Source organism: Mytilus californianus, unplaced genomic scaffold, assembly GCF_021869535.1.
Source record: "Mytilus californianus isolate M0D057914Y unplaced genomic scaffold, xbMytCali1.0.p SCAF_9, whole genome shotgun sequence".
Taxonomy (NCBI): Eukaryota; Metazoa; Mollusca; class Bivalvia; order Mytilida; family Mytilidae; genus Mytilus; species Mytilus californianus.
The window spans coordinates 34,096,258-34,119,888 of NW_026262745.1; the positions used below are offsets into that span (position 1 = coordinate 34,096,258).

Genomic DNA, 23,631 nt, shown 5'->3' on the forward strand with positions numbered 1-23,631 from the left:
AACAGGCTCAGAACTGAATGAGATGTATAAACTTATTTAGGAGATCAATAACAAATTGAACTTTTCTGGGTGAACAATTGTAAATGCCTCTATCTACTTTCGTACATTATTTATTTATGTAATTGTATTGAAATATGTATAATTATCTCTATACCTTTGTAATTTGGTTTGTGAGAATAAAGATATATATGAACGACCGATGTTATTTGAACATTGGAAATAAAAAAGATCTAAACATCGTTACTAAAAAACAGTAATCAAAAACTTGGGATAGGCAATATATTTGCTTGCATTTATTACAGTCATGTGAAACGAGTTACCTGTATTTTTAATGTTAAGGAAATTATTTAACCAATGCATGCATATACCTATAATTGTTTACTTTTTACACATTGTGACTTGGATGGAGAGTTGTCTCATTGGCACTCATACCACATCTTCTTATTTCTATATATACTAAACTATAAGTCCCACATTATTCTACATTTATTACGATTCAATAAAGTATAATCCACCAGAAATGTTTCAAAACGTTTACTCCTAATTAACTTTTGAGATTTGTTGCCGAAGTTTACCGATCGTGTCCTTAATAAACAATCAACTAAGAATAATGGAGCACGTGAAAAATAAGTGAGATGATTATAATGATAAAGCGATGTTTTTTCCTTTTTTATACTTTCCATGCGTTTCCATTGCTGATTAACTTCGTCATAACAGTTGTTAAATGATTTGGTTTATTATTTTTTTCAGAATCAATTTAACTATCCACCTTCCAGTACACGTTTGTTTACCTTTTCTTTCATCACGGTTGTTCCCTCGCACTCGCGCTGTGCGGTTGCCGAAGAAGTTCTATTAAGAGGTCTCGGGATTAATGTCACTGCGTACGGAAATTATATATATATATATAAGCTATCTGCGAATAAGAGTACGAAAAGACAATAATTCAATAGCAGTACATTTTTGAAGATTTTCATAAGATTTTTGTTTAAATTAAAGTTCAAGTACAGGTGTTTTATAATAAAAATTGGCCATTCAAGTATATAAAACTATTCAACTTTTTCTTAAATTGAAGTATCATATGACTTTAAGGTTATATGGAAAATGATAGGCCAGACATCAGTCACATCAGGATCATTTGACATAGCAATATCGTCTGAAAATACATATCAATACTTTATAGCATTTTCTCACAATTTCAACGTTAGAGTGATAATCAAATAATCATGATAATATGTAATTATAATATTTCATATGTAATGTAATGTATTGCATATAATTACACAATCAGATACGATTGTTATAGTAAACGGAGCGATAAATGTACATACAGTTCTCATCCATATTTATAGAATGGTATACATATTGTTTGGCATATATGGAAATAAGTGAGATATATCCATATTTTATTACCACGACACATGTGTTGGTCAAGTGTCTCTGAATAAATTTGTTTCCTCGATGGTACAAACAGCTCACAAATACTTAGAGTTATTTTTACCAACATTTAAGTATTATTTTGACAATTACATCCATACGATACAAAAACGTATGTTCAAATTTGACCAATATAAAAAATGTTAGTGTCATATCATGGGGATAAACAGTAAATGAATAAATTACAGATTCATATATTTATTAAAGGCACACGTCACCAGATTTTCTTTGGAGTAGAAAATATTTCATACCAACTATAGTTAATTGATATTATATTCCTAGATAGAAAGAAGATTCAAAGAAAAAGGAAATAAAATTTTGAAAGAAGTGAGTATTACTTATACTTCATTATACTATGTTTATGTACAATGGAAAGTAGCCGCGCGCGTGCTCGTGCATTTATTCGAAATCAAATTGTTAAATAGGCGTCTTGCATACGGAAATGAACAAGAAAATGAAATGTACTATCATGTTAAAATGAAAAAAAAAACAGTTTTTATCTTCTAACATTGCAAAAACAAAAATGCAATTTAAAAATAAAAATTGTAAATTGTCGACAGTGATTCACTTGTTGCACATTTATAAGTTTATGTGGCTACATTGATTCAGTAAGATAAATACACATATTTCTGTCAATTTTATCAGTTAAATCACTTTTAAACTTTTCATTTGTATTTTTACCTAGACGGCCTTTCAATTTAAAACTTAAAACCAACAATTAATTGTTTCTCTGCATGCCAGCGTTGGAGGTAGCTGTATAAGATTTTGTTATGATACACTTAAATGATAGTAAAAACTGATATGATGATTTTCGTACCATTTTAGTTAGTGTAGAGAGTGTATAAAGTTTGCATCCTGGTCACAGGTTTAGAATTCAAAAAGGCATCAACATGGTAGGTTTACTTACATTTTACTTATTTTAAACAATTATCACAATAATCATAAGGAAGTTGAAGTCAAATATATTACTCATGCAATGTTTTATAAAAACATTCTCATATTTTTTTTTAAATTTTAAAACATGGGGAAGCAATTTCTTATAAAATGATAATTAAAAACGTAATTTTCATTTTTCTGGACACAGTTGAAAGGTTTTTTGTAATGATAGTATATGTCTTTCTTGATTTATAGATAATAAATTTCCGTCAAATATCCAAAAAATTGACTTAATTAGTCTTGGCGTCAATCCGCATTCTTATCAAAATACGAACTTATGGACACGAAGGGGGAACATTAAAAAGTCGAAGTTGTCTATCGTGAACCGACCAAAAAACTGATTATAGAGTTTTGTCCAAGAACCATACATGCAAGATCCATACTTTTTTAAATTGTTACTTTTTACAATGCTAAAATTCTGGTATTGTGTTCAGCAAAAACTGTTCAATGATGAGGTATGTAACTGTGTGCCTTGTCTGGTTTTAGATTTCCTAGGCCACTCGTTCTTCTTGACCCAAAATGTCACTCCATGAATTCTAAAGGGACTTTTCAAAGTATTTTATCACCATATGGACTCGTAAATCTGTTTTGTGATGTTTCAATTAATATGACCTTTATAGCATTTGAACTTTTTACAAATGAAGAACGTAGTCATTAAAAGAATAGAGAGTAATAAATATTCTTTACTTCAATTTATTTTCATTAAAAAAATCAATGTCAGTTTATACCAGCTACTTTTATAGTCAAATATTTATAAACTTTTAGTTACTTTTTTTTTCTTTGGAGAGTTGAAATCTCGGATTTGTGAGATTAATTAATGTTATCAATTGCGAGTTATCGAAATGTATTTTTAACTTACTCCGTAGTATCGACTATTATAAGGATGACTCCATTAAGTATTTACAATATACAAACTGTTATAATGCTCTACGAAAAAAATAAATTGGAAGTATATACTCATCACCCTGTCTGTCATTCCGTCCATCTTTCAATCTGTCCGTCCGTCTGTGTGTTCGAAACAAATGGTGTCTGGATTGCATTGAAACTTAAACAGATAAAAGACACAGAAAATAGGAAAGAGCTTATTGATTTTAGGTCAATAAGTTCAAATTTAAGGCCACTGTTACTAAAAATAGATTAAAGATTAAATATATGGTTTCCGGAAAGAAATTTGAGTTTCCCTTGTCTGAGTGGAATAAAATTATCTATACATGTAGCTGGAAGACATAGGAACTGAGAAGACGCCTATTGATTTAAGGGTCAATAGTTTCAATTTGAAGCGCACTTGTACCAAAATGAAAAAGTGGTTCCTCTGCTGGATTGTAACTAGGTTTCCCTTGCCTGATTGGGATGAAATTTATACAGGTGGAAGATATAGGGAAGGGGATGATGCCTATTGATCCTGCAGTCAATATAACAAAGTTCAAGTTACTGTTACTAAAATAAAATCCTCGAAATGTTACTTATTTTTTCAAATTTTTAGCAACATTTTTTGCCATGTCTCCCTACACCCGGCGGATAAGCAAGGGTCAGGGGAACCCCTGTCAAATTGTTAAAAGTGGATGCTCAAAAATGATTTTTTTTTTCTGTGCATTGGGTCTCTGGAGAAAGTATTGTAACAATTTCGGTTTCTAAATAAATGACGTATGTGCGGTTCGAGGAGCATCTGTTGACAACTTGCCACTTGCCACTTGATAAATAAGGGTTGTAATAAAAAACGAAGGGCTTCTTTATTTCAAAAGTACTCCAAAATTCGACACTTCATCTATATAAATGATTTTGTTTTAATCGCATCATAATGCAACATAATGACCTTGAACCAAAAGTTCATTAAAATTTTAAGTACGCTTTCAAGTTGTTTTATTTAAAAAAAACTTGATTATTGCGTTGAAATGCAACATTGTTGCTAAAATATTACCAGCTACGTAGCCCGAGGATAGGTTGTTTTTTTTAGGATTAAACGTGATATTTCAGCATCATATATATATACTTCTCAATGGTTGCGAAAGACTTTCGAAAAAGTCCAGATTTAAAATTTGAGGTTTATAAATCTGTATAATTTTTTCCTAATAACCTGAGGATTTCGAAGTAATTTTAGTCTAATGTTACTATTTAGAATCTATTTAAAATACAGTGTGCAAAGTTTAAGAAGCAAGGCGTCACTTTTATCAGATAAAGTAATTTGAGAATCGTTTGTGTAACTGGGAGCAATCTTTGATACGGCCTAGTGTTATGCACACCAATACAATTAATATTTTGTACTTTCTATGATTTAGTTTCCACTATTCAACTAAATGATTCATTTCCCTTGAATCGAAAAAGACCCACGTTATGTTTTTGTTCCCGTCCCAGTTCAGAATTCTCGCTAATGGTTGGTGCTGTCTCTATATCCATTTTTTCTCATCAAGAACTTAGTGTTGATATCAGATCATCGGTCATCTGTTTTGAATTCATTCACAAATCTATCTTTTCAATGTGTGGCCAGTTGTCTAAAGTTGAAGACCGAGCATGGTGACATCTAAATGTCTGTTTTGATGAGCATTTGATCTTGCCGTTTCACTGAAATCAACCGCACACCCTATTTTTTATTAATTACAGCATATTATATTAATTGGTTACAATAACTATGGAAATGAAATATATTTTTGGACATTTTCCATAATTATGTAATTAAGCTGTCAGTCTATAAGTACCATATTATTGTTTTTACAAGAGGCTAAAATTAGCACATTATTTTTCGTCGTCCCATTGATCAAGTGTATGGTTTCCACTTCAAAATTCGTCACTGTAGTATTATATGCTATGCGTCAATATTCATATTGGAAATAACATGAATAAGGGTTTCCAGGGTTTTTTGATAGCTGAAGTGTTAATAGATTTGTAAAATTTTATCAGAATCTATTCTAAAATCTAAATGAATTAAATTGTCTGTGTATAGTAGTTTTGTTCTAGCATTAATCTTAGTACTGTGTTGTCTTTATATCTACATTAGTAATGTTGTCTTTTTTTGCTTTGATTCAATTTTAGTCACATATTAGTTGAAATAAGGCATACTTTGATATGAATAAAATTGATAATGGAAATGGTTTGGTATGAAACCAGTTTCATCATCATGTATTATTGATTCTTTACCATGGTTTTATTCGATTTGTAGTTATTACAATAAACACAATGGGTGCCCTTTGTAGAACACGAACTGTTTGGCTTTTCGGAGCATTTAAGTTTATCCCTTTTTTGTGTGTATCGTGTCCATCAATTTTTTCTGTAGTGTTTTTTGTACGGTTGTTTGTATTTTCGTCTTTTTCTTTTGACCCTGGTGTTGTCTTTTCTTCTTTACTTGATGCCTCATTTCTTCCATAATTTCTTGAGTTTAATAATAAATAGATTGGCATATTTATTTCTGTATTACTTTTCACATCACAGTCCAGCACTGTACCATTCGAGGATAGATAAAAACAAATCTTTATAAAAAGAATAAATTCAAATCTATAGACAAGTTTATTCTCTAACATAACCACGGGAAATCATTATTTTGTTTTCCACATTGGAGGCAGTGAGTGAATGACATGTAATCACACAAAGGTACTTGTATACATTTTCTTTATTTAGAGGAGTTACATGGACGAATCTAACAGGTCGGTGAAGTTTTATTAAGTTTGATATAATGTTGATTCTTACAAGGATCTTTGCTTTTTTAAATCTTTTAAAATATTTTAAAATACAGATATCCTGTGTCATTCAACGAGATTCTTAGGTAGAAAGGAACTATATAATTCAGTCCGAGGTAAATGATGTCACACATACTTACACATATATTATATTTATTGAAACATTGGTTAATAGTCCACCCAATTGCTTACTTACTACATGTATATTAACTTAACTATTCATTACCGCTGACATTGAACTCGAAAAAGGGGGATATAGTTTATACTCTTCTAGGGAGGTTAAATTCGATGTCTTGTGTTAGGAGAGTGCCATGCTATTTAAACGTCGAAAAACCCTTGCAACAACTTTTTGTTGGGACTGATGGTGACCTGTTGGAAAGCCCAATTCCGTTTTCTATATATGACATACACCAGTTTTCCACTGCATTGCAGTCCGAATTTCCTGTCCTACATTTTGCAGGACATACCTAATAGACTTATTGTTGAATTGCTCTCCTCATGAATATGGATGTAACATTTGCCACTGGACGTAAAGCAAACCACAAATAAACAATTTATCTGAAAGAAAGTCGATAGCCATCCATTTAATCATTTATTCATTCAAAGTACAATTATAAGACACTACAGACTCTATTATAGTTTTTGGCTGGAAAACGTGCTCCGCCAAGGAAATACTAGAGAAATTTCGTACTAATATCTATAACTTCTTTTGAAACCATGGAGTATGGACTTATCCCCATTTTCAAAAGTTGTGATTGCTTATAGTAAACATGGGTCACGAATAGAAAGTTTCAAATATAACCAATAATTTTTGTGTTTAGATCATTATTTACACTATTGTGTATTCATGTGAACATTTACTGTGTATATATACTTATATTAGTATACATTATCTATACCCTAACATTAGACAAAACTTGCAATTCAACTGGTTTTGAAGTCGTTAGATATTAATGCTCCTTTATCATATATGGTAAACAGTTCAAGATTGTAGACCGGTTTTATAATATAATAACCCTCCTATACGCGACAGAGTTGTAAAATCAATAGAAATGCTAACCATCCCCAATAATTCACTTGAATAAATATACACCCACGGTTGTGCATCTTACATAACTCGTATACGCACGTACCTAGTGTAAAAACGAACTTTAAAAAATGTACATGTATTTTAAATTGCTAGGTATATTTTTTAGATAATAATCTCAATGAATATTTTACTTGCTATAGCAGTGTATTTGTCTAGGTGACTTTTATTTAACTTAAAAAAGAAAGGTATCTTTATTAGTTGAAAAAGGCAAAATTTTACAGGTACGTTATTTTTCTTCATTTCTCTCAGAGGAAATTACTAACCTCGTCAACGAAGTACTAGACAGACGTACTAATTGTGATTAATATTTATGTAATGAAATGCCTACATGTAAATAGGATCCGCCTCGAGCATCTAATAAACAAAACAGTATTTCACCATTCAATATTGTCTGAACTGTTAAAATATTTGACCCTTTAACTCCGGAAATGATAGGACTTGTATAGTTTTCTAGTCTTAAACAGGTAAATTAAAGTTATTTAAGTTATGCATCTAAATATATGAGAGTTCAATATTAGAATGTTGTCATGCAAGTTCTAAATTTCCTGGTTGTATGTGATTTCAATATTATCATCTGATTTGAAAGTAAACAAATTTAAGTTATATTGAATGTTATTTATTTGCTGTACGGTTGGATAATTGCAGACGACAACAAACAGACATGGCTACCCTGTTCAGGACACTGCGAAACACTGTGTATAGGTTATCACATAGAGGGAAGAAAAAAAGAAATAAGACAAAACATGTTAAAAATGATGCAGATGATATTGATAGTCCGAGAAACGAAGCGCGCGAGTTAATTGACGACACGAAAGATACAGAAATTACAGTGGAACTGCACAATTCAGATGAAATAGATAAAAAGAAAATGAATAAAGAAGAAACAGATCATAGTTTTGAAGATGACATTAAGTCAGAAGACCAAAATACAAAATCAAAAAAGAAATTCAAGATGAAAGACAGAATAAGTGATGCTTTGTCAAATCCTGACTTTGAACACTGTGAACCAGAAATTTGTGTGAAAATGATGCACGTTCCAACAATTAAAACGGTTACATTATTGAAAAAGAAAATTAAACAAAATGATAAAATCTGGACCCGTGGATTTCTAGAAGCTGAGGGTTTATCCGTGTTATTAGATTGTGTTGACACTTTAAGTAGTGGTCGTGTGACACAGCTCGCCGATGCTTTATTACTTCTAGAAGTTGTTGACAGTATTAAGGCAGTGGTCAGTTCTAAACTTGGTTTGGACTATCTGGTGAAAGCTGAAAATGATACAAAAAAACTTATTAAAGGTAAGCATTTAATTTTGATAAAACAATGTGGATCTCGTAGTAGTTTCAAGCACAGATATGTATAAAAGATCGATTTAATTAGTACATAAGACGGCAAGACAATAACTGTATCTTATCTACTGTGTTTACAATGTCATTATACTATGACCTTCATAACAGATTAATGTGATCCCTAGATGAAAAGTAGTTAAAGGAAAGCATACGGTAATTTCACCCTGATAAAGATCTATGCCACGTTACTGAAACAATTTTACATGTTTTCGTTTGTAATCTTAAGACGATGTGTGTTTGTTATTCAACCTTGACCGTGTAACTTGTAATTTCTTAAATAACACATGCATAACCTATGTAAAGTTTTCACAAAACTTCGCATTTTTATATACGTGATAGATACACTGCCACGTCTGGTCGGAATCTGACGACTAGTGTATATTGCATTAATTGTTAATTTGTTTTCGTGCTGAATATGGATGAATCATTTACCCTGCACTTGACATAAAGCAAACCACAATCAATTGATCTTACTCTCATAACCGATCGGTCTTTCTACACCGTCACAAATAAGGTTTTTTTTCGGGGGTTGGGGGTATGTAGGAATCACATTATCTGTTCGTCTGCCTATGTGCCTTATAAGTGCAACTCCTCTAAACGGCTAGACGATTATTGATGAAAACGTTACACAGTTGTAGGACAATAACTGAGGATATGTATAAAGGAATCTGATCCCGGTTCAACATGTTAAAGGGACATTATCGAATTGAAATACTTTAATATAGTAAAAGTATTACAGGGTGGGGGTATGGTTTTGTGAGTTCACTAACAGTTCTTGATTAAACAGACAATGCATTAAATATTTAATAAAAGCAAATCCAACAATATTCAGCCCCATTCTACTACTTAGTCAGACGTCAGTCGCTACCCTGATATACCCTTTCTTTTTCGGGTAATTAATACGGATAGCGTTTGACATCTTTAGCCGAACAGATTTATCATTTTTAAATAATTTAATTCATTGTATGCTGGTTCATATTCTGGACGCCAGTCTTTGCTCCTTTCTAATATAATTCACAAACAAAAAACAAATATGAAGCTTAGAAATGGAAAAATATTAAATACTAAACTCGTTCAAAGGGTATCTACACGTCTCAATCTTCAAAATCGCTTATCTAAAAATACTACCATCGCTAACATTTTTAACAATAAAAATCGTGGTTACCCTTCTATCGATAAGTGTCATGCCAAAAAATGACTTACATGTCCCCGTCTTTCCACCAACAATACGGTAAGGTCCACGTTTAATGGTCGCACATTTTCTTTAAATTTTGAAACTGATATAACTTGAAAAACAAACAGTATTATTTATTTACTCACTTGAAACAAACCGGGATGCGGTATTCAGTACGTAGGTGAAACTGGACGATATTTATCTAAACGCACTCAAGAACATCTGTATCGTTTTAAAAGACCCAATAAATTCAAAAGTATCATTTATCAACACCTTAAGAAGCACAATCATCCTATTAAATATTTAGCAGTTCAACCTTTAGAAGTAGTAAATAAGCAGCCTGGTGAATCTCATTCAAAGTTTGTACGATCCCGGAAAATAATTGAATTAAATTGGATTAAAAAATTACAGACAGTCTACCCTCTTGGTCTTAATGATAATATCATGGGAATTGGTAATATATCAAGAACCGATTCTGTTAACAAAATTGGGTATAGTTTCTAAAACTGTTCGTAAAAACCGTTCTCATGGTCGTAGAAAAAATCGCAATCAAAGAAAATTTCGGACCAATTATACCAATATTTCGGACCTAATTTCTATTTAAAAAAACAACGACAGACATTATCTGTTAACAAAGCTCTGTTCATTACCGGTTAATAAGTTAAATAAAATTTTAGAGGATTGCAACACAATTTCATATAGCAGTCCTAAGTATGAAATCGTTCAAATTATAATGGCATATTGTTATTCTAAACTGTTTCCCAAAATTGATCGCCCTGAAGATCATAAAAAACAGTTTATTAAAATAAAGTATGTTAATAAAGGTTTTGATTTTGTAAATATTGCCGGTATTTTTAACGACCATTCTGTTAAAGAACAAATTCCGGGATATTTTGATAATACTGAGCTCCCTCTTATTTGTTATATTTACAAGAAATCTACCCGGAAATTTGTGTTTAATTATAGTCAATTGTGTAAAGATGTTAATATCAGTGAAAATACACCTACTTCATATAATTGCAGTAATTCCGAATACTTTTATGGACCCATTTCCCATGTTATAACAGGAGATCTTAACATCGTTCAAGACCGAGAGTTAAAATCATTCCTCAGTAAAGGACCTAAATATCGTCCCCCGTCAATTATTAATTGGAATGAGTGTCGTAATATCATCCACGACTCACTCCATACTTACTGTTTGAAATGGACAAAACGGGAAAAAGCTGACAAAAAATCTTTGGACTCTTTTTTTAATTCAGTAATGAACATAGTTGATATACGTATTCAACATTTTAAAGAACATTTTACTCTTAACAATAACCACAATAAACCTATTTCTCGTACCAAACATAAACTAAAAGAACTAGCCAAGGAATTTGTTTTTGTCCCGGCCGATAAAGCTGCTAATAATATTATTATTGTTTGACGTAAATTTTACATTGAGGTTCTAAAAAAAGAAATCACCAATTCACCAACATTCCAACTGACTCCATTTTCAGAAAACGACATCTGTAACAAACATAAACTTTTAGCTACCGCTTTACAAGCAGAACCAAATACAATGAAAGTCCCAACTATGTATTGGCTTCCGAAGCTACACAAAACACCTTACAAATATAGATTTATTTCGTCTTCAAGCCATTGTTCCACTACTAAATTGTCTATTCTTCTTACAAGTACACTTGGTACAATCAAAAACCTGATAATAAATTGTTCAAATAAGGCCTTCGAAAATAGTGGAATTAATTACTTTTGGAGTGTCAAGAACTCGTTGGAAGTACTTGACAAATTACATGCATATATTGGTGATTTTGAATCTGTTCAAAGTTTTGATTTTTCTACCCTATATACCACATTGCCTCACATTCTCATTAAGAAAAAATTCACACACCTAATTAAATGGGCATTTAAAAAGTCAGAATGTGAATATATATGTTCAAACTCTTTTAGGTCATTTTTTAGTAGCAATAAACAAAAAAACTATGTCAATTGGACATGCTTTGATACTATATATGCCCTTGAATTTTTACTAGATAACATTTTTGTTCGCTTTGGAGATTCCGTATATCGTCAGGTTATCGGAATTCCAATGGGGACTAACTGTACACCACTTATTGCGGACCTTTTTTTGTATTGCTATGAGTTACAATTTATGACAAAAATCAGCAAAGACCCATCAAAACAACATCTGATACACAAATTTAATAATACTTTTAGATATTTGGATGATATTTTGGCTCTCAATAATGACGACTTCAGTATGTATACTAAAGAAATTTATCCTGTTGAACTTACTTTAAATAAAGCTAATACTAACAATGACCACTGCCCTTTCCTCGATCTTGATATCTATATCATTAGTGGAAAGCTTAATACTAAAATATATGATAAAAGAGATGATTTTTCATTTCCTATCGTTAATTATCCATTTTTAGATGGTGACGTTCCCTTGTCACCATCTTACGGTGTTTATATATCTCAACTTGTACGATTCGCTCGTGTATGTAACAATGTTTTAGATTTTAACGAGAGAAATATATGTATTACTGAAAAATTATTACATCAGGGTTTTCGATATCACAAACTAGTCAAAACATTTACTAAATTTTATCATCGGTATAAGGACATCATTCGTAAATATAGCTCAACATGCAGACTTCTTATACGTTCAGGTATTTCACATCCAATTTTTTATGGAAATATTCTTTATAAAGCACAAAAATGTCAGTATTCACCTCTGAAGCTAACAAAACCTTTAAATAGACTTATTAAGAAGGGATATAGTTACGATACTGTTGTCAGGTCATTAAAGATTGCATATTTTGGCGTTAATATTGATTCACTTATAGGGTCTTTGCATCGGCACTAAACACAATTATTTAAAAACCAGTTGTTGGCATGACACGGGTTATGTTCTTCTCATATATGTTATGATGGTATGATACTAAACCCCTAACGGGAAGGATTGTGCCTGATATTCATATGATGAAGACATAATCTTTCAATCAGTTTAATTGAAGTCTGGAGCTGGCATGTCAGTTAACTGCTAGTAGTCTGTTGTTATTTATGTTTTATTGTCATTTTGTTTATTTTCTTTGGTTACATCTTCTGACATCAGACTCGGACTTCTCTTGAACTGAATTTTAATGTGCGTATTGTTATGCGTTTACTTTTCTACATTGGCTAGAGGTATAGGGGAGGGTTGAGATCTCATAAACATGTTTAACCCCGCCGCATTTTTGCGCCTGTCCCAAGTCAGGAGCCTCTAGCCTTTGTTAGTCTTGTAATATTTTTAATTTTAGTTTCTTGTGTACAATTTGGAGTTTAGTATGGCGTTCATTATCACTGAACTAGTATATATATTTGTTTAGGGGCCAGCTGAGGACGCCTCCGGGTGCGGGAATTTCTCGCTGCATTGAAGACCTGTTGGTGACCTTCTGCTGTTGTCTGTTCTATGGTCGGGTTGTTGTCTCTTTGACACATTCCCCATTTCCATTCTCAATTTTATAATATATAAAAAGATGCATCTTTTTATTTTTTTAAAATTCTTAATCATTTGAGTCAATTTTTCATAGAATCTATAATATCCATTTTTTATCATACATGTCATATGAAAAATCCAGATACCCAGAATAATCCTTTTGCAGGTGAGATTTCTCGTTTTTAAATACGGGTCTATAAAAATCTAGGACATGTTACAAACTGTATTGTTCACCTAAATTATTGCATTATGCGACATACCCTTTGAAATAAACATCATTTTTGAATTTTGGAACGAACATCCTAAAATCGTAAGTTATTTTATTTAATCAATCATGTTATGAATGGAACAACATTGTATTTAGTTACTATTGTTATAGTAAATGGTACAATGAAATATTATAACCATTTCTTAAGAACACGTATGACCTGGTATCACTCCAAGTTTCCGTTGCTCAGTCTTTAGTTTTATGTTGTCTGTTTTGTATATACTGTTGTTTGTCTTCTGGTCGTTTTTCATTTTTTGTCATGGCGTTGTCAGTTTATCATGGACTTACGAGTCTAAATATCCCTTTGATATCTTTCGTCTCTCGTTAATGCTTATATTTCAATATTTTGTAACATTGTGATATGTAGTATAATATAATGTTTTGCACTTACTTAATGTATCGGAGACGTCCAGAAAAGCGAAACAAGTTAACATTTTCTTAAATATTGGATTAATCAGGTAGTTTTTCCTATGGTAAAAGGGACAAAACCCACTTTGTAATATGTATCCGTTTTTATTCTGTAGTTAGTCCCCACTTCGGTTTTATCATGTATATCTATGATATGGTCATTTTATAAAATTTACTGTTTGCAAAATTATAAATTATTCTATATAGTAAGGATGTTCTTGTCCCAGGCAGAAAACCCTGGCCGTGTTAGGCGCAACTTTTTGGAAGTTTTGGTCCTCGGTGCTCTTCAGCTTTGTACTTGTTTTGGCTTTCAAACTTTTTTCATCTGAGCGTCACTGGTTGGTCTTGTGTGGACGAGACGCACGCCTGGCGTATTGAATTTTAAGCCTAGTACTTTTTGTTAGCTATTATTCGTGTGTTTCTTTGTCCTATATGTTCTCCCATTTATTTGTATTGTGGTCCTGTCATGTGATGTTGTCGTTTTGGTGTTGTGTTTGACGTTGCCATAAAAGCGGAAGGTTTGGCATGCCACAAAACCAGGTTCAACCCACCATTTTTTTCTAAAAATGTCCTGTACCAAGTCAGGAAAATGGCCATTGTTATATTATAGTTCGTTTCTCTGTGTGTTACATTTTAATGTTGTGTTTTTGTTGTGTCGTTGTTCTCCTCTTATATTTGATGCGTTTCCCTCAGTTTTAGTTTGTAGCCCGGATTTGTTTTTACCTCTATCGATTTATGAGTTTCGAACAGCGGTATACTACTGTTTCCTTTATCTATCGCCAATAATTATACGTGTGAAATATCATGGACAGGAGACGCATACCCTGTCTACGCAACTAGTCTCTCCTTTTGGAATTCATGCGATTCCCTCAATTTTTGTTTATTATCTTGATTTCATTGTCTTATCCTAATCGAGACATACATCGGCAAACAACAATACTTGATCTAAAAGAACTCAGTATTGGGGGTATTATTTTTTTCTAAATATATATTTTCATTTGAGGATTATGCTATCAAAATATACCAATCTTCTTATATACTGCGTCAAAGCAAGTATGAATTGTATGAATTTGCAGTGGTGGATCCAGCAGCCATTTTTAAAAGGGGGGGGGGGGGGGTGTCCAACATATGTCCCCATTCAAAAGCATTGATCGTCAAAAAAAGGGGATTCCAACCTCTGCCCCCCCACGTCCCCTATGGATCCGCCACTGATTTGCGCAAATAAAATAGTATCACATATATGAAATTGAAATTATGGAATGATTAAATGACAACAATATTATCAATTGCATGTCTTTATATTTTTGACTGATAAAGTTATTAAATAGCTGGATGTAAAATATATTGTCTTCGAACTAAAACTCTAAATATTGATGTACAGATATATCTAAAACTCTAAATATTGATGTACAGATATATCTAAAAATCCAAATGAAAAATATCCTTACCACATCTTTCCAATCCATTTTTCTCCATGTAGAGTAATTTTAATTGCAAGAGAATAAAGTCATTCAGGATAAGTTACCAGGTAACTGTCCATTGGTTGTCCAGTTTTAATCTACAAATACATCTCCTTCTTTCCCGTTATTAGAAGATGCTATTGGGCACATAACATTATACTCTATTTAGACGTATGATTTACATCTTTATTTCAAAAATGCTAAAGGCGTTTCCAACACATTAAATCTGTGATCCGGAAATAAAGCATTTTAACAAAGTAGCAGCGACCCTTTTGTTGTCAGATTTGAATGACTATACTTATTTGTAGCATTTATGACAATTTAAAGATAATGATTTAAACCAGAGAGATACATAATAGGAAAATGAATAAATGAGGCGAAAGTCTACAATGTTTAAGTATTTTAATACATAATCGTATTAGACAGTATGCCAGAATATTTCATGTTTAAGTAAGTTTATGATGCTTTTCTTCGCTGGATATATTAGTGTGTACAAAGCTAGTTATTTTATTTATTCAGCAGCGGTTTGGTACTCTTTTGAGTAACAGTTTCGTATTCTCTTGAAATACCAATTGTTGAAAAAGAACGAAGAAGACTTACATCAAAATTACACGTTCCTTCTACAAGTCAGCATGTTATATCTTTCATATAAACTGCTAAAAGGTTTATTTATGAATAATGTGACAAATAGGGCGAGAGATTGATTAGGACAACATATGAAATGTCAACTGTCGGAAAGTAACACGAGAATATTATCTAATACAAATGTAAAGTTAATTTAATTTAAAAAAAATGAATTGTTTTCGACTCTGTTGTGGTAAATTCCAATGTTTGAAACGGGAAAAGGAGAACGATACACTCCACACGACAGTTTCCATGGGCACAAGAGTCTCAAAGAGTGATTTCGACTTGCATTCGACACCTACAATACAGATTAGTCACGATGTTAATAATGGGGACACAATTTTTGAAAAAGATGATGAGTTATCAGACGTTTCGCAATCTGTAAAATTAAAAGATGAAGAACAAGTGAAAGATTCTGCTTCTGATGAAGATGTCATAATCCAATTTAAAGAAGGTGATTATACTGGGAAGGGCGGGGAAATAGAAAAAGGAAAGTTTAAAAAACTTGTCACTGGAGCATTTGTTAACCCTGCTTTTGATAACTGTGAACCAGAACTATGTATTGAAATGATGAAGCACCCAAGTATGAGAACATTCGTAGCGCTGAAGAAACAGCTTCAACATAGTGATTCTGACTGGATTTCAAGTTTTTTAGAAGCTGGAGGTTTATTAGTGTTACTGGAATTTATTGATTCTGTGAGTACTAGGAGAGTATGTCAGTTGTCCGATGCCTTGGTGTTACTAGAAGCGGTACAATGCGTGAAAGCTGTGATTAACTGTAAAGTTGGACTGGAATATCTGGTACAGAATATAAAATTCACTAAGAAGCTAATAAATAGTAAGGATTTATTTTTCTTAACCCAAACTTCCTCAATACATGTAACGATATTTTCTAACACAATTAATACTAACTAAATATACATGTAGAAGGGCCTGTCTAATAATAGTTTTACTAGTTTCAAACTAAAAAGCTAAAGCAAAATAACAACAACAAAAAACCGTTTATAACGAAAGACAAAACAAAAACCGGCATTTAGTGAATGAAAAATGACTTTTCTGACCCAAGATTGCTGACATTATATTTTATTGTAATGTAAGTTGTTACTTGTACAGCTATTTCACACAGCGATAAATCATGTTATAAACGAGAAAGTATTTTACCTTAACTTACCTGAATTTTGTTGTGTACATTTTAACACACCTTATAGCTTACATTCAATGTCTGAGGAAATCGAATTTAATGCCGTCAAAACATTATTAACCATAACCTGTACTTAATCATAAGTACATTTTGGTACATTAAAGACATTTTTTCATAGCATACAATATATAGGTGTCTGGATTATTGCAATATGATTTGAATAAACTTATAAAATAAATAAATATATATGTAAACGCCAACCCAGTTTCATGAAAAATACAAAACTTGATAAAAGTTATGTATTTAAATTCAAATGTTGATATACTGTACAGGACCGTATGAGCCAGGGACAAGGGGCGCCCCAAAAGGTTTTAGTTAAAAAAAAATGAAAATATAACTGAATGAAAATGAAACAGGACATTGACTAACTTCTAGACTATTAAACTGTAGAAAAGGTGTTTTTCCTCATTTGCAGAAGTTTCCGCCTCCTCTTTTTAGTTTACTTCTATGCCACTGCTTTGCATCTATTACAACCTTGTCTTTTCATCTCGCTGTTAAGTCAGGGAGGTAATAATTGAAAGGGGTATATGATTAATAGCAAATTATTTTAAAAAGATAGACCTACATCATGTTCAGGAGGGGTATTTGCGCCAAGCACCAGTCTTCATAAGAAATTTCACTCGACTAGCGGCTCAGGAAATTTTACTTTAACTTAAATTTTACGTTTGGCAAATAACACATGACATTTCGTAATAAGAAAAATAAGAGGCAACAGTAGTTTATCGATTCTCAAATATCGTAAATCATTTTGAAAATACAAACAAGGGATCATATGCACTCTGAAAGAAGTGAAACCTTGAGTGTGTCGAAGACCTGTGTAAAGCTTATGACACATAAAGGTCAAATAATCATTTTCTTTATGTTAATTTGATTTCTCCATTTACATAAAATATGTTTTCGATCGATCTTAAACGTTGCGCAATTATATGTAAATTTGGAACATCACGACATAAATTATTTTGATTAACTGTACATGTTAACTTTGGCACGTAAAGCGGTGTACACGATGAAAGAGAGATACGCTACTTCCACTTGCATCCACTCTCGGTCCCTGACCCTTCTTTTAGGGTTCCTTTCTTACTTGCCCATGCTGTCTTACACATGTCTCTTGAGTAAACTTGCATTGATAAAAATTAAAAAATAATTCCGAAATTAAGATAAAAATATCCGATTTGGCCTTTTTATGACATAACTTTCTAGATCTAGAGGCCATGCAATATGAAAATAAGGCAACAGTTATTGCATCAATCTCATAAAATAACTGACAATTTTACTTGAAAGGGAGTATGTATATGAATATGTTAGCCTAAAATCAGTTATCTTGGCCAGCAGCTTTGAACATCACTTTGAAATTCGTACCAACAATGATAAGTTTCTAGAAAATACATACCATGTGATATCAAATAAGGACAGCAGTAGTTTACCGATAATCGACTAAGAAGACAAATCAAGACAATAAACAGTAGAGGAATTTACAACATTCTCACTCTTCGTGATATGTGCTTGCTCGCAGTAATTCTCTATTGTTTTAAATTTTGAACAAAAAAGATACTCTGAAAAGCTTCTTTTTTAAAATTTAACACGTGTTTATACACTATATAATGTGTCAATCCAAATCTAGAGTCAGTTAGTGGAAGGTATTGATCATGACCATAAAATATCTTATTGCTAAGAACAGCCTATCTTATGTATAGTGCCTTCTAGATGTCTTTAGATTTTTTTCCTTGCATAGCTTCGCCAGGATATATCCGTGCTGAGGCGGCGTAAAGCAACCACCAATCAATCAATCTTTACAAAGCCAGTTTACCACTGGAGATAATTTCCCCACCACTGTACCAAACACAGGTTTAGTAATACGTTGGATCAGTTGTCATAAAAAAAAATGATTTGCGGTTAGGAGCGTGACCCTAATAATTTCACCGAACTTGTCGAGAGTGAATTTTAGATGTTTTTTTTATGCCAAAACATTATATTTTCCCTATAATCTCCCCTTGAAATTGAATAGTCTACTGCGACAGCTGTATGTAACTTAGGAACCAAAGGTGATACATTAGCCCCCATAAAAATCCAGACCTTAAAAGATCTCAAACAAAATGGAATAGTATACACTTATTTACTGGCTATCAGGACATTAACAAGTTTATTGTCCCCGAGGCACCAACTATTTTCCGACGCGAAGTGGAGGGAAATAGTTGTTGTCGAGGGGGACAATAAACTTGCTAATGTCCAAATAGCCAGTAAATAAGTGTTTTATTATACAGAAAGAAACTAGGATACATTTCCTCTGGTATCTTTCGTCCCTCTTTTCGAGACAACATATAGTTATTTTTTTTGTACTGTTACTCTCACAACTGTTCCAAATAAAATATTTTGGTTAACACATCAGTTGTTTTTTAATTTGAAACGGACACGTAAAAAATCCGCGAAGCTATATTATATATTGACGTCATAATAATTTGAATGCGCAAATCACTGTTGCAGTATAAACAATTATTCGGAAGTTTCGGGAGACGAGTTAATTCAAACGATACAGAAAGTAAGAAAGAACGGGAAAACTTCCCGTAAAAAGACTATTAACAGGTTAATAGTTTTTGAAACTATTAACTGGTTAATAGTCTTTTTCTGACAATTTCGTAAAAATAGTAAATTTATTCGTATATTATTTTATAAAGAAAATACATACTGAGGTATAAGAATATAACCTATTGACTGGTTATGAGGGTGATAGCAAGTTTTTTGTCCCTGGGATACCAACTATTGCTCGAGGCGAAGCCGAGGACAATAGTTCGTACCAAAGGGACAAAAAAACTTGCTATTACCTTCATAACCAGTCATTAAGTGTTTTATTATACCGAACAAAACAACTTTCAAAAGACTACATACACCACTTGGGAAAAAAAAACAGCAAATAGTCACATAAACATGCACAAAAGGAACTATCGGGTTTTATTTTTTGCCCGTGTGGTATTTGTCAATATTTTATTTACTTTAATCAAGATCAAGAATCCTTGTGTAAAAATTCCCGTGCATATAATACACGTTAGCTAAAATATATTACCATGCATACACCAAAGCAATGCCAGATAATGAAGACGACGACAGACCCATACCATATATTTGTTATGTTTAAGTTCTTAAAGTATATCATGTAGATTTTCTTTTTCTTTTTAATTGCTTCTGGTAAGTAATATATTAATTTGAAATAATGACGACAGACACATAAAGATTATACTGTTTACGATATTTCTGAGTTTAACATTGCCAAGCACACAAATCGAAGCAGAATAGTCAATGATGTCAACGTTGTCCAATGAAAAATTAGTATGAAAAAGTACGGGAAATATGCTTATTAAACTATTGGCCGGGGTAATAGTCTTTGAAACTATTGACTGGCAAATAGTTTGGGGAATGAAATAGCACAAATATTTCATTCTTTATGTCTCGCCTTGACGGTGTCAAAACGCGAGACAAAGGTATGCTGTTTCCGGCGTCGGCGGCGGCGTCAACAATGTATTAGTTTGTGATAAGGTCTAGTGCATGGTGAACCACCAGTGGTAGGTCAATGATATTTGGTATGCAGTTGTATTATCATTGGCACATCTCATTACCATGGAGATTATTTGGTCCCGCCCCCTCAGTCAAGGTCTATTGACTTTGAAACTTTGCTTAGTTTACATGTATTAGTTTGTGATTAGGTCAGTTTATGGGGAACCACTAGTGGTAGGTCAATGATATTTGGTATGCAGTTGTATTAGCATTGGCACATCTCATTATTATGGAGATTATTTGGCCCCGCCCCCTCATTCATGGTCTATTGACTTTGAAACTTTGCTTAGTTTACATGTATTAGTTTGTGATTATGTCAGTTTATGGGGAACCACTAGTGATAGGTCAATGATATTTGGTATGCAGTTGTATAAGCATTGGCATATCTCATTTCCATGGAGATTATTTGGCCCCGCCCCCTCATTCATGGTCTATTGACTTTGAAACTTTTGCTTAGTTTTCATGTATTAGTTTGTGATTAGGTCAGTTTATGGAGAACCACTAGTGATAGGTCAATGATATTTGGTATGCAGTTGCATAAGCATTGGCATATCACATTTCCATGGAGATTATTTGGCCCCGCCCCCTCATTCATGGTCTATTGACTTTGAAACTTTTGCTTAGTTTTCATGTATTAGTTTGTGATTAGGTCAGTTTAAGATGAACCACTAATGTAAAGTCGATGATATTTGGTATGCAAATGTATTGGCATTTGCAAGTTTCATTTCCATGGAGATTATATAACCCCACCTCCTAATTATGGTTCATTGACTTTGAAATTTTTACATAGTTTACAAGTTAATGTTTGTGTTTATGTTTGTTTAAAGGGAACGACTTATGAAAAGTCAATGGTATTTGGTTTGCAGTTGTATTAGCATTGGCACATTTCATTTCAATGGAGATTGTTTAGCCCTGTACCTTCAGTCATGGTTCATTGACTTTAAATATTTGCATAACTTACATGTTAAAGTATTGCTATTTTAATTTCAACATTTGGATTATCAAAATAACAAATAGGCGAGACATATCTCTGTGTTAACAGTTTATTTATATAGAAAAAACATACTGAGGTATAATAATAAAAAATAGCAGAAATAAAATGATTGGAAATTCAAGAACGTCATAATGTGATGTATATATACTTCACTGTCATCAGGTAAACTTGTGATAAATACCTTTTTTTTTTAAATGAAACAGTTTATAAATATTGCCGCGTCCGAAGCGCTTTTCGGATACCTAAAATTAATAAAACGAAAACAAAAAAGTTCGCTATTTTAACTATTATCATACTTGGTCCATGATCTTGATGTACTTTTCAATCCGAATTAAATCTGAAGTTTGACATGATATGAATGTCATTAGAGGATTGTCAGTTGAAACGCAAGTTGACGATCATAAAAAAACATTCAGTAAAGGAAAGAAATCCAATCTCCTCAACTTTGATTATCACCAGTTTTGATTATCTCTCTATAAATCCCAAAGATTACTATACTGTAAATTAGATTGGCGGTGATGAGGTATTAATACTTTTTAATTATAGAAGATGGGCTCACGACGTTTTTAATTCAATAAATTCATGTTAAGTTAATTTCTGAAAATGTATATTTGTGAATCAAAAATTAGTAAGAACTTTCATATTAGTCCAAAACTAGAAATTTGTGATGTGAAATACACGTAAAAGCAAGGATTTGTATAGTAAGATTATATGTTCTATAATATATGGTTTAATAAGAGATCAATATATCAAACAGTTCATCTAGATTTCTTTTGTCCACCCTTACCATTTACCGGTCCTACTTATCTCTTTGTTACTTAAACAAGGGGACTTTTATGTCTCTCTTGTTGGACATGATACTTTCACAAATACAGTTTTTACAAGCCTTTCCTATAAATAGTACTAGATCATCATATGGCTGTCATTAAGCGCTTAATATATAAGACGTCTGCATATCAAGTATTGACATAAGTAACTTTTAACAGATTGTAATATATAGAGGTTAATACATGGCCTTTTCCATATCGGCCCGGGTATCATCCCAAGACCCCCATATCAGCCCGAGACGTTAGACACGGTTGCAACATTAATAAACCGATCAACCTCTGTCATGTCTTGTGTGTCAGATATTAGTTGTAAACAGACGACATTAGAAACCTCGGAAGTAACTTGAGCGAGAGGCAATGTAACGGGTTATTTGCACGAGAGGCCACCTGATATGGGTTATCAGCCTAGGTGCGAATTTATGGCTAGTTAACTTCCGCTCTTTGCAAATATGCAAAAACTATCATTATTAATACAAAGTTTCTTCTAAACTGAGTTTTACTGTGCGTATTGCTTTGTGTTTGTTTATTCCACATTGGCAAGAGGTATAGGAGGAGAATTGAGATCTCCCAAAACATGTTTAACCCCGCCGCATTTTTGCGCCTGTCCAAAGTCAGGAACCTCTGGCCTTTATTAGTCTTGTATGTTTTTTTTAAATTTTGGTTCATCTATATGTTTCGGAGTTTAGTGTGACGTCCATTTTCGCTGAACTAGTATACATTATTATTTAGTGGTCAGCTGAAGCCCGCCTCCGGGTGAGGGATTTTCTCGCTGTGTTGAAGACCCATTGGTGGCTTTTAGCTGTTTTCTGCTCTTTGGTCGGGTTGTTGTCTCTTTGACACATTCCCCGTTTCCATTCTCAATTTTAAGGTTCAAAAAGTGTATTGGTTATTTTCCTTTCTTGAATAAAATTTAGATTTTAGATTTTTAATAATCGTATTGGAAACTAGAATTAACCCAAAGCATAATCCGTGTTATTACAGATCGCACAGGATAAAATGTTTTCTCTCTCTGAGCTGGTTAATGAGAAATTACTATTTACAATTTAGATAAGATGGTTTTGCTTGTATATGGTAATAAACATCGATTTTCTCTACTATTTCTGTAAAATTGAGAACTATAATCATTGTAACTAAATCAATTATCCGGAATAAAATTGCGTTTTTCCTATTAAAG

The 23,631-nt window shown here is 32.5% G+C and overlaps 1 protein-coding gene across 6 annotated transcripts in view; it reads left to right on the plus strand.

Annotated features, from left to right (window-relative positions):
* Window positions 1-1,539: 1,539 nt before the first annotated feature.
* Window positions 1,540-23,631, plus strand: part of LOC127715604 (inverted formin-2-like) — a 79,402-nt gene continuing 57,310 nt past the window's right edge. The window contains exons 1-3 of one of the 6 annotated variants that reach the window (XM_052221688.1): window positions 1,540-1,761; window positions 2,260-2,327; window positions 7,774-8,423. In XM_052221688.1, coding sequence (XP_052077648.1) covers window positions 7,790-8,423 — 634 coding nt within the window. In that variant the 5' untranslated portion in view covers window positions 1,540-1,761; window positions 2,260-2,327; window positions 7,774-7,789. Of the gene's footprint in view, window positions 1,762-2,147; window positions 2,328-5,927; window positions 6,006-6,108; window positions 6,155-7,472; window positions 7,593-7,773; window positions 8,424-23,631 lie in introns of those variants that run through there. The other 5 variants (XM_052221687.1, XM_052221686.1, XM_052221690.1 and 2 more) reach the window with 5 other exon arrangements.